Below are 16,967 nucleotides of genomic sequence, written 5' to 3'. Positions count from 1 at the left end.
TGAATACATCCAGGGATGGGGCAGACATCTGGGCAACCTGTCCCAAATTCTTGCCTACATCTCCAGTACATCTCCTTATTCTCCACTGGTTGTGCTCTATAATATGAAGCAGCTGTCTCTGCTTCAGCACCAGAAGGTAGAGGTCTAAGGTGGAGTCCAAATACCAAAGAAAAATAGGAAGACATTTCTTTTCATCTGTGGAGTATTCCAAGCTAGTGCTTTAATATATCCACTGCCTTGTGCTTTTTACAAAATTCAAAGTTGTTTTTATTGTACAAAATTCCACAATGAAAACCACCAGCCAGTTTCATACACAATTGCTTAAAAAATATAATGATACACCATTTTGTAGTGTGCTAGTTTTGACATTCACTAGCTGTAAGAAACAGAAATGGAGCAGCAATTGGACTCTGAGTTATTTACCTAGACAGGTTTCAGTTTGACCACCACTTCTATGTGCCTGAATGGACAGTTCCTGGCATTAACAGAAGACCTGATGTAGTTCCTTTTCAAAGCCACTGAACCCTGTTAGCAGGTCAGGCTCCCACTCACTGTCATGTGAATTTTCTGTGAGAGTTTGGGACATAATATCTGTCAGTATTCAACTTTTAGCAATGCACCAGGCTGGCCATGTTAAACACATCACAGAATGAGGACCTACAGAGCTTTTCGTGCAGCACATCCTCTAGACAATAATATATTTCTGGGGAAAGTCAGCAGAAAGACAGTTCTGAATAATGGCCCAGGATTGTGTTCCCTATACATTATTTCACACTGGTATCTTCAAAACACTTTTTTGCCGTCTAACCTGCCATAGCCTTTAAAAGTAGATATACTATTTTTCTGCCTTGAAATGCATTCATATGCAGTGATTTTACAACAGTTTTTCTTAGAAATATAAACATTTCAGTTCAATGTTAGCTGGTTGAAATTCATGCTTCAGGATTTTTTTTAAAACACTTCATCCCAGAGATGACTTTCTTCACATTAAACTCAGTTAAATATATATTGCACACAAGGGCCAATTTTCTCCTCTTTGAGTTAAACCATGGATCTGCAAAACATAGCAAATTCTCCTTCAAAACCCAGCAACCCATACCAGTGGTGTAATTCAGGGGCACTTCAAAAGCATTTAAAATCCACAGCTGAAACTCAAAGATGAGAATTTTACCCTTTATTTCTACACACTGTCAGTGTAGCACCTGATTTCTTCAGTTTTCAAGACATTTTGTGATACTATGCTTTAAACTGATGGGTAAAGTTTTGCCTGCGGAAGCAAAAAAATGAACCCACACCAACGATGATCACAGATAAAACCAACACAAATGTTAATATAGTAAGGAAGTTGATTTTCTTCAGATCCTCTTTTTCACAGTCTTCTGGTCTAATGTTCTTAATGTGCATTTCATCCTGGTACCCAAAATTCTGAGTGTGCTGGCACGTTAAATGCTCCACATTGGGGATCTGGACATTTTTGTTCTGGATCATTGATGAAAGCCAGATGTTTCCACAGCAGCTAAGTGGGTTCCCGGTGAGATACAAGTTTTTAAGTGAATTTTCTAATGCTAAAATATTGCTGTTCTGCAATGTACTGAACCTGTTGTTCCGTAGGTCCAGAACTTCTAGTGGAGAGTCACTACCCCACTTAGGCAGCCAGTTCAGCTGATTTTCAGAGAGGTTTAAATGTTTAAGGTGACTAAAACAAGGCAAGTCAATATTTAAATCTACCAGGCTATTACCATATAAATACAAACATTCCAGAGACTTTTCCAGACCTGATAATGCTTTAAGTTCTATTTTCAGTCCAGGGTTCATGGAGAGGTCCAAGACAACCAGAGGAGTCTTGTAGAAGCTGTATGCTGGCAGGACGTTCAGCATGTTGTCAGCTAGGTACAAGTACTGAAGAGTGGGAGAATTCACAAATGACACACAACCACTTTCCTCTCCAGCAAGTCTTTGCTTAGCCAATCCTGAGTACATGCTGCAAAGGCTGATATTATTGCTTTGTAGATTAAGCAGTCTAAGGCTAGGAAGATTTGAGAAGATGTCAAACTGCAATGTTTGAAGGTAGTTGTTTTGAATGTAGAGATCCTTCAAATTTGACAAGGTACCAGCATCAAGGAGAAGGTTTTGCAAAGCATTGTAGCTCAAGTCAAGGACAGTTAAAGAGATCAGTGCACTGTCATAAGTTACTGCAAATGCCTGAAGACAGTTTTTACTGAGATTAAGGGTGTGAAGGGACAACATTGACTCAAAGAACCCATCTGGAATGGATTTGATTTCATTATAACTTAAGTCTAAATATACAAGCTGTGATAAATTAAGAGAACTTTTGTTTCTACTTTGCTTCTGGTCAAGAAAATGGACAGAAGCATTTAGCCATTCATTTTTCACATAGTCCATTTTATTATGAGGGGATTCAGCAGTGAGCTGGATTAAATTCTTTGATAAATTCAGAGTTACCAGCTTATTTACCTGAGGGAACACTGGGAAATGAAACAGTTTGTTTTCACTCAGATCCAAACACCTTAAGCTATATTCATCATCTGATTTTGTGGTGTGGAAGGTCTCAATGCTGTTCCTGCTAAGGTCAAGTATCTCCAGCTGCCTGAGGTTAAAATCAGAGATGCAAGTAATTGAATTCCTTGAGAGATTGAGTTTGGACAGGCTCACTAGAGTCTCAAAAGCACCTTCTTCTATTTCCATGATGATGTTGCTCTGAAGATCTATCTCCACAAGATTGGGAGATCCCTGAAACATCTTTTGTGATACCATTATAATACTGTTGTCTGCCAAGGAAAGATACCGCAGTGCTGGAGCTTCTTTAATGAAATGCTCAGCCATCCCATTGTACAGACTGTTGTGGGACAAGTCCAGTACTTCCACCTTGGGTAAGAGTCCAATCCCCTCTGTGCCATTTTGAGCAAGCTCATATAAGTGATTGTTGGCTAAATTTATTTCCAGCAAACTCTTCATGTGTGCAAAGACTCCAGGCGTGATGAAACTTATCTGGTTAGAGCTTAAATCCAGGCACTGAAGGGAAGTGTAAAATGATGGTGACATTTCAGGAATGCTTTGAATCCGATTTCCGGACAGATCTATTTTGTTTACATTTGGATAGAGGTCATGAGGGATTTGGTGGAGGTCTTTGTTGTGGCAAAATGCCTGAGAGTTTGCCTGCCAGAAAAAGAGAAAAGGACATGTTACACGACAAATGAAAAATGTCTTTGCATTAAATATAAGAAAAATAACATTCAGCATCCAAGGCAGATGCTGCTTCTGAAACACTGACCACTTTTTCTGAGCATTCAGACAGCAAGAGCAACAGTCCCAATCAGCTCCTTTGCAGCTAACATTTTATTTTAAAGAGACTTCTGACTTTGAATAGTAGAGTTTAATCTGCATGTGATACCTACTAAAAGGTCTCCTCTTTGTACCTTTCTCTGGACTCATTTGAACAGTCCCAAAAACAGAGTTTCTCTGCAAACAAGCACCTTTTCCTCATTTTCGTGCTGATGTTTAATTTTCTCACTTTCATCACTGTGTTAGATTTTGCAGACTCTACTTGCAGTAGTAAGCAGTACTTGGAAGAGCTTCACTCTGTTGGCAACATGGGTTCCAGAGCAAGGAGGTATAAAACCCTATAAGGATCCTATAGCACAAACCCTGTGTCTCCTTCACAGTCATATGTTCAAATATGCCTTCCCTTAGCCATGGCTCAGTTAAGGAATGCAGCTTTAATCAAATAGGGTCATTCAACAACTGAGACATTTCTGACACCAATCTCCAAACTCATTCCACTTTTATCTTCCATGTTTATCCTTTTCCTAAGGCAACAGTTCCCTTCCATTTGCATGGGGAGCACACCTTATGAAGCCACCCACACAAGACACTGTGATACAACACTGAAAACACAAATTATGTAAATTCAGTGTTTGAGAGGGGAAAAGATGGGATGTGCAGTTAGGGTCAGCCCTTTTCAGGCCAATTCTCAGCAGAAGTGCAAAATTTATGTGTGTGTTCATGGGGAACATTGGAAACATGAACACAACCATCCTTACATAACCATCAAGTTCTATTTTGCTGTTAGGAAGAACATACAGCAGCAGGAGGAAATGGAATGTGAAAGGCTTAAGCAGCATTTAATTTACTGGAGAAAAAGTTTTGTTATTAATGTATTTGGGGATCTGGGGAAAGGGAAGTTCTGGGAAGGGGAAGGGGAAGGGGAAAGGGGAAGGGGAAGGGGAAGGGGAAGGGGAAGGGGAAGGGGAAGGGGAAGGGAAGGGAAGGGAAGGGAAGGGGAAAGGAAAGGAAAGGAAAGGAAAGGAAAGGAAAGGAAAGGAAAGGAAAGGAAAGGAAAGGAAAGGAAAGGAAAGGAAAGGAAAGGAAAGGAAAGGAAAGGAAAGGAAAGGAAAGGAAAGGAAAGGAAAGGAAAGGAAAGGAAAGGAAAGGAAAGGAAAGGAAAGGAAAGGAAAGGAAAGGAAAGGAAAGGAAAGGAAAGGAAAGGAAAGGAAAGGAAAGGAAAGGAAAGGAAAGGAAAGGAAAGGAAAGGAAAGGAAAGGAAAGGAAAGGAAAGGAAAGGAAAGGAAAGGAAAGGAAAGGAAAGGAAAGGAAAGGAAAGGAAAGGAAAGGAAAGGAAAGGAAAGGAAAAAGAGAAAGAAAAAATGGTCTGTTGAATCTTAACTTCTATGAAGAAGTAGGATCCAGATTCCATGACATGAAGCTTTTCAGAAATCAAGCAAATATTAAAAGTCAAAGATATTAAATCCCATCTGTTTTATATGAACTTGGAGGTGAATGAAGTGGCAGATCTGTTTAGCAGAAGTGGGGCACTAGTCAGCATTTTGTGAATCTCTTTTGCATCATCTTAGTTCTGGAGACCACACAGAATGGCCCAGAGAAGTGCAAGTGCTCATTCAAACTCTAGATGCACACAAGCTGCTCCCATGACACATTTTTCCCAATGATCCCAAGTAAATTGACTATTAAAACTCAAACCTCTTCGTCTTTTCCCTCCAACTCACTCAAATCTCCCTCAGCTAAAAAAATTAGAAATAAAAAAAAAAGAAGGAAATTTTCTGACTTCTCCCTGAAAATATTTCTTTCCTGAAAGTCACTGTGCAATTCCTCATTTTGAGTTAAATTATGCCCAGAGTTGGCCTTATTTCCTAGACACGAATAACAGGGCAAGAAACCTCTTCTTACTCATTTATGGAGGAGGAAGAAGCCAGGAGGATACAAAAATCCAGAGTGAAAAAGCAGAAACTGCTTTGCATCCTAAGGCAGATGCCAGGTTTCTTCTCACACTTTCAGCCAGATCCCAGCAAGTGCTGAGCACCCTCCATTCCCCTGGGCAGCTAGAATCTTACCAAAGTCCTGATGCAACTCCTGCCAATGCCAGAAATCTGCTTTTCATTGAAGTTGATGGGGGAGAGGTCAGCCACTGTTCACCATGTATCTTGCATGATTTGTTTTTTAATCTGCATCTATGGAACCCTCCCAGTGATAAAAGGGAGTAATAAAATCTACACCTCACACTGTCTGCCACTTGTTCCTATAACATTTCGCCTCTCATTTTTCTTTTTAAACTCTCCTTCCTTTACACTGACTATTTTGATCCTCACTAAATTTCTTATCTTGTCTCTTCTGCACCATATTTTCTCCCCCAAGGCTCAAACTGCATGAATTTTATTGTCATCAGTAGCAGGAAAAAAAAGATGAAGCATTTCTCTGTGGGATGGAGCAAACAGCATCTGTTTGGTTTGTGTCCATGCCTCTCACCCCTTAGTCCAATGGGCTGGTAACCTGAGACTGGAAAAGAGACTTTTGTCAATCTCATGTCCTGACTTCATCACCTCTGCCAGTGCTGCCTTCAGTTCGTTTCAAGTCCATTGTTAAGAAGTACTGGAGGGTGAGGATCACTTGGTCCCATCAAGATGCTGGCAAAAAACAAAAAAAATACCCAACAGTTCAAAAGCTGGGCATCATTTGGTTTCTGACTCCAGTTCTTCACTGCTCAGCACTGGGTGGAAGTTGTCAGCCACCTCAGTAAGAGCCCTACAAAAAGGAGTTGGACTCAAGACTGCCCTTGAGTTCTCCTTTATCAATTCATGAACACTTGAGCCAAGAATCTGGGCTGGAACCACTTGGCACTGACCTGTGCTTGTATGGTGTCCCTGACCATTCTTAGAAGAGCTGCTCAGGTAGAGGCACAGCTAAACAATCAAACCTTAGCATTTTGCCCAGGTACCACACATCAGATGATCTATGACATCTGGTTACACATCTGTCCTTGCATCACCTCAAAGCAAGATAAAATAAAATTTTCTAAAATCCCTTCCCTTCTATGAATTATTTGAAATTTCCTCCTTTGCCAACTAACAGGAATTAGCAAGATCATCTTTCTTTGGGAGGTAAAATATGATAGAGTTGAAGCTTTGCCTATCCTTGGAAAATAATGTGAGTTAGGAAGAATGTCCTGACATTTGATCTGTTCCTTATTGTCTCACAAACTGATAGATGTGGTGTAACTGGTATAATCAGTGCAGTTCACCCCCATGTCAGGGGTCTGGTAGGGACTGTTTACTTCCTAAAACCTCTAGCAAGAGAGTTTAGTTCAGCAACAGAACCACCAGTGGTGACTCAGAAAGTAGCACAGGTTTCTGACTCATGTCTCTTCCGTGATATTTGAGATTAAAGTTTCCATTTCTGAGCCTTTGCTATTCTAAAGGTGTCACCACAGGGAAAGTACCATATAAAACAGTGAGGCTGTGATGCAATGCAGGACTGTCAATGACAGCTGACCAGCCAATCCAGAAGCTCCTTCTTTCTTTGAGTGTGTTTAGAGCCACACCAAATGCCAGTGAAGGAAGGCAATCAGCATGGACATTAGCAACACTGAGCCGGTGATTTACATCATATGAGCATCCTGGCCCCTGACAGCAGTGTGTTTTCTGTCAGGGCTCATTTTATCCCAGCATAGCTGTGTTGTTGGCTTGATGGAAGCATGTGTTCACTTCTCAGCAATCAGCCTGGTCTGTGAGCCATCAAGAAATGGGATGAAATTGCTTGGATTATTGCGTGGCTCATCCAGCCTTCATGTGACTATGACATGGGGCCCAGGCTGTCCTGTTTACAGTGGCTGCATCAGTGTTCCCTCTCCAGCCAAGGAGCTCAGCCACCCAGTCACCTTCCCAAGATCTTTTTATATATACTCTAGGTCTTAATTTCTCTGGAATTCAGGAAGTGCAGCAATATGGCAGGGTGGGCAGGAATGGAATGAGTCCCACAAGGGAGATGTGTACAGCTAGCAAATTATTTTTTCCCTATTTTGGAAATTCTTGAGGATTTGTGCTGAACAGCTTCAGTGTTCAAGGGGGGGGGGGAAAAACAAGTATTTTTAAACATCCTGGTACAGTCAGAAGCACTCGGAGAGGGAAAGGAGAAAGCTCAGTTGCAAATAACATTTATAATATTGTACCAGCTACTTGCAAAAATTCAAGGAGCAGATTTTGTACTGGAGCAAGAGTCTTCATCATTTCTCTTCACTCCAGCAGAAGTCAGGTACAACTTCCCTGGCAGAAATGCTATGTCAGGGCAGAGGAGGTCAGTCTACTTGTTATTACAAAAGAGCTGGAATAGAAGTATTTCACAGAAGATGTTTTAATGAAAGTACAAAGAACAACTGATATAAAGAAGTTGATTTTAAGTCTAAGTTCTTTCTCGTCTTAGCCACAGAAACCCTCTACAGTCTTAGGGAAATCAAGTCAAATTTCTTTAAACCAGCTCCTTCTTAGGAAAAAAGCCGAGACAGTGACTCTTCTTTGCCCCCCCTCCCCTTTATATGCTGTCACTACAACAAGGACACAGCCTGAGGACAAACTGCCAAGCATCCCCTAAACCTGCAAATCCCACCTCTGCCATCTCAGGAAGCCTGGTCCCCTAAACCTGCAAATCCCACCTCTGCCATCTCAGGAAGCCTGGTCCTGGGGGGTTTCCCTTCTCAGAGACTGTAGCTGCTTGTGCAGTGCCTGTAACTAGGGAGTCCCAACCTCACTCAGGATCTCAAGGGACCTAAGTAGAGAGACAGCTTTACCATTTCACAGGATGTCCCGTCAGGTAATTGATAGTTAGAGGTTTCTTTGTTCACCACTGCCAGGAAGAAGATGATGTACAGTTTCATGGCTCTGTAGGTAAAAATAATTACAGTTAGATCTCATATGGGACACAGTGGTCAACACATGCAAAAGTTGGCACCAGGTCATCACCTAACATGGAGAAGGACACAAGCTGTGCAATAAATTAAGCCATCTCTGAGGACTTGAAAGGAAGGTCCAAGGCATTTAATGGGTTTTCCCCATTGTGATTTTAGCTGCTGCCTAAATGATATCCAGGACACTCAATGAAGTCCAGATGTTCAAGCTGGGCAGGGTGTCTGGCATCATGGAGAAAAAAGACTACTGAAGACTGACTTATCTTCACATACCCCATAGACACAGCACCAGTGCTTTCAACTGGGCATAAATTTTGGGTGCCATGTCCTGATCAAAGCCAATACATGCCACTCAGTAACAACCAGAAGTGGGAACAGTTGTCATTTCCATCCAAACACTTTCTACTCCTCTTATCCCAGAGCATCAAAGAGCTTTTCCATGTGTATCCTTGCTGAGTCAATGCCAACAGCTTAAGGAGTTGTCCTAGGTTAGAAAATAAAGATGTATTCTACTCCCATCCTCAAGAGCTGCTGAAAGAGCTCTGAGACCATGGCTCAGATATAACTCATTCTGGGAGCCATTTCCGTTTAGTGGACCCACCCATCACATGACTCACAGAACGATATCAGCCCATTGCGAGATGCTCCGCCTGGGGCAAGGAGCTAAGCATCCCCACCTGGATATAATCTGGGGTTTGGGACAGAACAAGCTGCCCCTACCCACTGGTTCCCAGAGGACAAGAGCTACCAGACCTTGTCTACACCATCACCACTTCAGTAAGACCATTTCATCTGGACTGCTACCACCACCCTAACTAGCAGGGTGTCGCGTTGTATTCTGGCTCTGTCAGTGGTTTTTCTTTTGTATTGTTGCATTTATTTTGGGTTTTTTTCCTTTTCTTAATAAATTGTATTTCTGAATTGGAGTCTCTTACTAGTTTTGCTTTCAAACCAGAACAGGAGTGGACTGAGATTTTTCATTTTACACACTGCAGGCATGGACAGGCTTATAAATACATTTGACAGGAGATCATAGAACCGTATGTTCCACAGAATCACAAAATACGTAAAACTGGAATGAACCTACAAAAATAATTGGGTCCAATCCCTGGTCCTGTACAGCACCATCCCCAAGAGTCAAACCCTGTGTCCAAGAGTGTTGTCCAAATGCTTCTTGAACTCTCTCAGGCTTGGGTTGGAAGGGACCTTTAAATGCTATCTGGTGCAATCCCCCTGCCATGGACAAGGACAGATCATCAGCCTTACAAAGAGACAGATATAATGGATTTGTGTGAAACAGAGAACTCATCAGAGTTTAACTGTTTGGAAAGCACTCCAGCAAAAGAGCACAGAACTGCAAAAGAAGCAAACACCTCTGGGAGGCCTGTCACTGAACAATGGGAAAAACAGAACCAAAGCCAAAGGCAAGCATTCCTGCTTCAAACAGCTCCAAATGCAACCCCAATACCATGCACAAGCCACTACCATCAATGTACTGTTGCTCAGTGGCTTCCACCCACAGAGCATTGAATAGCTGGAAACAAAAAAGATTGGATCATTCTCAGGTCACTTTGATGGATGCAGCTGATGGCCCCTTACAGCACTGACAGTCACTGAACAGCAATGCCAACAAGTTCCTGATGGGAATCTCCCCATTTCTACCCTCCTGAACCAGAGAACAGAGCTGTGTACTAGGAATAGAGAAACTGGGAAGTATTAGACCACAGCTACTCTCTGTACAGTTTGTGTGTTCCTTCCATTTCACAAGAAAACCCCAGTGATGGGTGGTGACCTGTGACCCCAAGGTGAAAGAACGGGTCTCAGCAATGGGATCAGAAGTGTGTTCCTCCCTGTTAAAACCAAATCAAGGATGTTAATTCTCTACCACTGAATCCATGTTTGCAAAATATACTGAAATCATCTGATGGGAAGAGGAATTGCCAATATCACCATCTAGAATGTTTCTGTTTTCCCCCTCTGTTCTTCCTTCCCCATGCTTAGAGCAGCTGGAACCTCCTTTAAGGAGGAGAAATCTATTTATATCATTTGAGTACTGGTTTGCTGAGGTGGTGATAGAAGATGAACACACCAATGATTACATGGCTTTTCTCCAAGCCCTCAAAAGGAAATCCTTTCTGTTCAGACAAAATGAATTAAGTTGAGGATATTAGCCACAACAGGGCACCACCCTGAGGAACAGTATGTGGCCTGTGTGCTCTGTAATGTTTTCCCTTATCACACTGTCAGTGCAAAAAAAGGTCTCTTTGCCTCTTAAATAATAAACCTGACACAATCCAGAGTCTTAACACACTTTGTAACCTCTTAAATTCTAGGTTTATAAAGCAGCTGGGAAATTTATGTATTTGAACACACAAAAAAATGATGTAATGATTTGCTGTGTAAGGCAAATCTGTAATAAGCAAAGAAGTTGTCCCTCAAGGTGTTTCTAAGGTGGCTGTCACATACTGAAGCTCATCAAGGATGTGGTGGCCTCTTCCAGCATAAAGCAACATAGACTCTGTCTTCACAGAACCATTTAGTTTGGAAAAGCCCTCTAAGACCACCAACTCCAACTGCTCTCCCAGCAGTGCCAAGGCCATCACTACCCCATGTTCCCAAGTGCCACATCCACACATCTGTTAAATCCCTACAGGGATGGGGTCTCTGGCAGCCTGTGCCAGTGCTTAACAACCATTGTGGTGAAGAAATTTTTCCTAATATCCAAACTGAACCTCCCCTGGCACAACCTGAAGCTACTTCCTCTTGACCTGTCATGGTACAGCCCAACCTCCTTGCTCAAGGAGATTCCCTTCCTAGGGTAGTTTTCAGTTCAGCTGTCCAGGGGAGGAGCTTTTCCTTTGTAGCTTTTCTCTAAACAACCTTTAGATCCTTCTCAGCAACCTCTAGTGTGACACATCAGTGCATCTCCCTCTTTTCTACCCTCTGAGCAGGTCTCAGCATCCCCCCACGCTCTCCCAGTGCCAAGCTCAGGGTTACAGGACCCCCATTCCCTTGGTGTGCAAGAGGACATCTACTGATGCTAAACCTTTCCTGTTGGCATTGATCTCTCCACCCACAGCTTACAAAAACAGTTTGGGAGCAGCAGCAGCAACAAGTCAACTTAAAGGAGCTTTAATTGCTTTGAGGCTTTCCCAGAGCTGAAGTAGCTTCATGATCAGTGCCTGTTTGCTCCCACTGGAAGCTGTGATAGAAACCCCAGCATAACTCAGAGGACTGAGCTCTGAACCCTATTTAAATCCACAGCTTTCCATCACAGCACTTCAAAATCATGCAGTGTCAACCCCAGCTGAAAAATAAAGGTGGTTTAAGTCAATATCATCCCCAAGGAGTATTAATAAGTCAGTCAAATAATTCTAGAAAAAGCATACCCTAACCATGTCAGCATACCCACTTTAAAAGTAGGAAAGGCAGAGAAGGCAAAGACCAGTAATTTGCCCCAATACATATTTCAAACTATGGAATAATAACAATTCATTCCCAGTTTCCACTTCAGAACAATGTTTGCCTCCATCTCTATCAAAATATTAATCCTGAAGCTACTTCACAGATGTTGTTTGCTTAATAAAAGCAACACTTTCCAGATTTCCCCAAACGTAATTTTTGTTATTGCTTAGACAATTAACGGAGATGCTCTTCTGTGCCAAGGAAAGTTAAATACAAGAGAACACACAGAACAAAAACCACACTCCCCAGGGTCTGATCCTTTTCCACACAACTCTTTCCTGTTAAGTTAGAGCCTTCAGGGGTAAAAAGAGTGGCTATTTCACATTTACCTTGTTTCAAGGGTTTCTTGCATCCCCAAACACTGCTTATCATCTCTTTAAAAAGCATGTCCAGCTCTTCAAAATCGATTCAATCCCGGTATCGATGCAATCATTCTTCGGGTTCATGTTCACACCCATTCAGAACACCTAGAGGTTCACTCATAACTTCAGAATGAAGGCCTTTTCAGGGAAATAACCTTATTTGGGACAGTGTCTGCTTTAAATTATGTTGCTTGTCTTCCTCTCCTCCCCGGGCTTGTGCTGGATCCTAGCCACCGCTGTGCTCGGGACGGAGTCAGCTACTGTGTGACATCCTGCAGCCCTTCCTTGGGGCAGGCATTGAGAGACAGGGGGATTTTTGCCAGAGGAACTGTCAGGATCAGGCTGTGGGTTTTCTCCAGAGAAAAAGTAACTTATTGGCAATGCCATTGTTTGGCTGTTGTGCGTGGGGCATGACAGTGTGTTTATTTTGGGTGTGTCTGCAAGTTACATTCCTGGAGGGTTGTAGGCTCCTGCACCAAAATCCCTCTCTGCATCTTTAAGGAAACAGTGCTTGCAGATTAAATATTTAAAATTCGTGGCTGATAACTATAAACCCCACAATCTGGAAACCTGTTCTGGAAGAAATAACTTTTCTTTTTGCAGTCATCCCACTAATGAGAGTGTGATTGCAGTCTGCTGGCAGGAGGGGGTCCATTGTTGGCTACAACACCCTTGATGGATTTTCATGGCATGAGGCAGGAATTAGGGCTAAAAGCCTCCATAAAGGCATTTTCAGATGAGCTGCTGAATTTTTGGCTGTAAGTAGACAGTGCTGAATATACTGGATCCAGTGGGAAGAATTCCCACTGCAAAGGGGTGCTTTTGTCATGCAGAAGATGATTTCAAATTGCCCAAGTTCAGCTTTTTATTTATTATTTTGTGCTGCCCTCTAGAGCTGGAGCAGCTGGTTTCCTCATTTCCTTTTGCTAATTAAGTCCTGCTTCAGGAAAACCTACTTCTACACAGATTTCCCTGCTGTTTTCTCCCAGAGACACAAGTCTGAACTGCCACAACACAGTTTTCCCATGGCTGAAATACTACACCAAAGAGCTGGGCTCTTAGTTTGCTTGGTAATGCACACTGAAATGAGAGGTATAAATCACAGATTTATGGAATCTCAGAATGGTTTGGACTGGAAAGGACCTTAAAGTTCATCTAGTTCCAGCCCCCCTGCCACGGGCAGGGACACCTTTCACAGGACCAGGTTGCATGTCTAGCAATAAAAATACTATGACAAGGTGACAGGGGAGGGCATGATTGGGTGCAATGGAGAGAAAAATACTTGTTAAGCTCTCAGGAGAACTGTCCACCAGTGAGATTATCACAATCTCAGAAAAGTTTCCCTTGACTGGGCTCTTATCAGGTTAGTTTTGATCACCTTCCCCAAGCATGTCATGCCTTGAGCTTCACTTTGCAGTGCTGTTTTTCACTTCATCCCTTTGGCACACTCCCTGGAGTCAAGCTCTCCATCTGCAATCTCCATAGGGTAAGCAGGAAACTCATGTTGAAACTGGGGATCACTGTGCTATTCAGAGATTTAAATGCCTTTTGGATGCTCAGGGTTTAGAGCTTGCCTTGTCAGCAGTGTGAAATAGCACTTGAAAAGCACAGACACCTTGTAAGGCAAACCTCAAATATTTATTTGAGGCCTCCAAGGAAAATAAATCCTTTTTTTTTTTAGTAGAATATTTTGATCTGATTGTAACTACAAATATCATGCCTCTAATTAAGAGCAGCAGGTGGCCAGGATGGTGGCAGCTTCTACACCTGGATGTTCAGAGCACTTTAGGAAGTTTGGATTTACAGGGATAAAAATAGCAAAGATTTTGTGCTTTTCAAAAAGCCAGCTCTGCTCCTCAAGCTGTTTTATTGAGTAACCAGGTAGCTGTGCCAGCTGAACTGTAAAGAAGAGCCTGGACAGAAACAAATGCCAAAGCAGGAGGGAAGGGCATGCACTGATTCTACTGCTCAGGGCTTTGTTTCAATAAAACCACACTTTCAGAGGACACCAGCTGCAGTGGGAAAGATCAGTGCTGTCCTTGCCATCTTTGTCCTTCCCAAAGGGGATCTGGCAGCAAACAGCTTCAAAGACTCCGAAGCATTTGGCTGATTTCCCAAATTTTCAATATTTTTGGCTTTGGGCTACCCAGCAGTTTACACTATAAAGTAGTGTTGAAACTTTAGCATGGTATGGGCTTGGAAAGATACGTCTGCAGGGCAAGTGTCACCTGCATCAGTCAGAGACTGGGTCAGAGAATCAGAGAATGGCCCAATTTGAAAGGGACCTCGTAGATAATCCAACCCCCCTGCCATCAGCAGGGACTCACTCCATTAGACCACGATGCTCAATGCCCCAGTCATTATCATCTCCATCACACAGATTGGAGAATCAAGCCTTTTTTGCCCACAAAATAGCAAGGGCTGTCCCATCCCAACAATGCCAAAGGGTGTGCTGGTTTTGCATCACAGAAGTGATGTTCTAAGAGAAGCTGCTAGCAGTTTCCTCCATGTCTGACAAAAAAACCAATCAGTGATTTCCTTTGAGAATTGACAATCTGTTAAACCACTGAGAAAGCTGATACACCTCTGTGAACTCCTATGTTAAAAATGAAAAATCCCAGGAATTCAGCCTTGCCTTTTCCTGCCTGAGAGCAGGTAACTGTGAGAAACAACTGCTCACTTTGAAAATTTAAAAAGGTTTATTAAACCTTAATAAAAATACAACAAAGGACTATAAAAGGAAAAAGCTGCAGTGCTGGGAACTGCCCCTCATGGATACCACATGGCCAGTTCATCTTCAGGATGGATTCTCAGTCTTTCATACCCCTGGGGGTTGCATCAGCCAGCCCAGCCCTCCCAGAGTCTGTCAGTCAGCTCTTCTTTGCCATTTATCAGTGGAGATTGCTCTCTTGTGACTTGATTGGGGATCAGGTGTTGCCGTGCTGCACCCCCTGAGCAACCCCCTGAGCTTTTCCATTCCCCACTGCCCCATGCCAGGGACACATGTGCAGCCTTCTTTGTACCTGTCCTAGACAGCCCAGGCTGTCTGATGGCAGCAACACAGGGGGGAAAGGGAACTGTGGGGAGAACAGAGGACATCTAAACTACAATAACATAACTATACATCACTAAAGCTTTCTTAACATTCACACAATAGTTATCTTTTAATTGTGGGACCAAATCATCTCATTATCCACCTAGAACATAACTCAGCCGCCCGGCCCCGCTGTCTCGGCTGGGCCGGCTCGGCCCGGGCAGGCTGTGCCCATGGGCTGGCGGGCAGGGCAGGGCAGGGCAGGGCAGGGCAGGGGAGGCCGCAGGACCAAGGCCGGGCTGTGCCGTGGCTGCTGACCCCGGGCTGCTGCTGCTGCCGCTGAGCCCTGCCCGCCGCTGAGCCGGGCTCCAACGGGCCCCAGGAGCAGACAGGATCCAGCCAGCTCGGCCAAGATTCTGCTGCCATTGGGGTTCGCCCACAGCCACCAGGCAGGGGAGGAGAAGCCATCGGTCCCCCTACCCAGGGGCTGGCTGCTGAGCCCTGCTCTGGCTGCTGAGCTCTGGCCCGGCTGCTGAGCTCTGGCCCGGCTGCTGAGCTCTGGCCTGGCTGCTGAGCTCTGGCCTGGCTGCTGAGCTCTGGCTGCTGAGCCCTGGCCCGCCTGCTGAGCTCTGGCCCGGCTGCTGAGCCCTGGCCCGGCTGCTGAGCCCTGGCCTGGCTGCTGAGCTCTGGCCGCTGAGCCCTGGCCTGGCTGCTGAGCCCTGGTCTGGCTGCTGAGCCCTGGTCTGGCTGCTGAGCCCTGGCCCGGCTGCTGAGCCCTGGCCTGGCTGCTGAGCCCTGGTCCGGCTGCTGAGCTCTGGCCTGGCTGCTGAGCTCTGGCTGCTGAGCTCTGGCCGGGCTGCTGAGCTCTGGCCCGGCTGCTGAGCTCTGGCCTGGCTGCTGAGCCCTGGTCCGGCTGCTGAGCCCTGGTCCGGCTGCTGAGCTCTGGCCTGGCCGCTGAGATCCCAGGCACTGCCCCAGCCCAGCCCAGCCCGCACAGCTCCCACCGCAAGCTGCTGAGCTCGGCCGGGGCCACCTGAGCGTCTACAAGCCCTGGGCAAGATATCAACTCTTTCAGTGCTTCAATCCACCCTCCTGACCATCTGCAGGCCCTGGGCAAGATATCAACTCTTTCAGTGCTTCAATCCTCCCTCGAGTGAGAGAAAAGGACAAAGTGTAGGCATGTAGAGAAGCAACATAAAGAGACCAAGGTCAGTGAAGAAGAAGTCAAGTCCCAGATGGGAGGGAGAAGGAGATGCCTTCATCTTAGGACTGAAATCCTCTTGAAAAGCTATAGAGAAAAATTTAATTGATCCGTCCAAGTTTTTTTTCCTTATAACACATTGAAGAATTATGGGGGGATGGATTGTTCAAACCTGTGTTAAAGCAGGCAAATGTTGAAATAGCTGTGAATTTAATAAAAAGCTTGAACAGAGAGAGAGGAGAGTGATAAAGACCCTATGCCCCCAGGGAGAGAAGAAAAAGACCTCCATTCTCAGAGATAAAGATGATCTCAGAAATAAATAAAGAGAACCTTTGCTTTTGAACAGCTCATCCTTAAAATAGTATCCCATAACTTAACATGGCCCATAAACACAGCTGTGGGGAAAGCTGTGAAAAATGGGAGGGACTTGACAATTGCAGATTTATTTTTTCTGGGCAGCTGCTACTCATGAAAATTAGAAGCTATGAGAGAACTGTTTTCTTGTAGAAAAGTCTCCATAAATTTACTAGAGGGACTCCTCTCCCTAAGTAAACTGAAGAAAAACTATTCTAGAAGTGATAAACTGACTGAACTATTTCTGTGTGTTGTGAGTGAGAAATAAAAGATTGTAGGGGCAGGAGATGTGTTTTAAAAGTTTTATTCTGATTCTTATTATGCTTTTTTTTCTGAGTT

General features: G+C 44.0%; 1 protein-coding gene across 1 annotated transcript; it reads right to left on the bottom strand.

Annotated features, from left to right (window-relative positions):
- Window positions 1-1,037: 1,037 nt before the first annotated feature.
- Window positions 1,038-12,073, bottom strand: LOC118688848 (transforming growth factor beta activator LRRC32-like). The gene is made up of 3 exons (XM_036386764.1): window positions 12,007-12,073; window positions 8,096-8,186; window positions 1,038-3,177 (listed from the first exon to the last, which is right to left on the bottom strand). The coding sequence occupies exons 1-3, from the start codon at window positions 12,027-12,029 to the stop codon at window positions 1,237-1,239; spliced, it is 2,055 nt and encodes a 684-aa protein (XP_036242657.1). The 5' UTR covers window positions 12,030-12,073; the 3' UTR covers window positions 1,038-1,236.
- Between the last annotated feature and the right edge of the window lie 4,894 nt (window positions 12,074-16,967).

The sequence above is a fragment of the Molothrus ater genome, chromosome 2 (assembly GCF_012460135.2).
Source record: "Molothrus ater isolate BHLD 08-10-18 breed brown headed cowbird chromosome 2, BPBGC_Mater_1.1, whole genome shotgun sequence".
In the NCBI taxonomy this organism is placed as follows: Eukaryota; Metazoa; Chordata; class Aves; order Passeriformes; family Icteridae; genus Molothrus; species Molothrus ater.
This window is presented reverse-complemented; position numbering and strand designations above follow the sequence as displayed.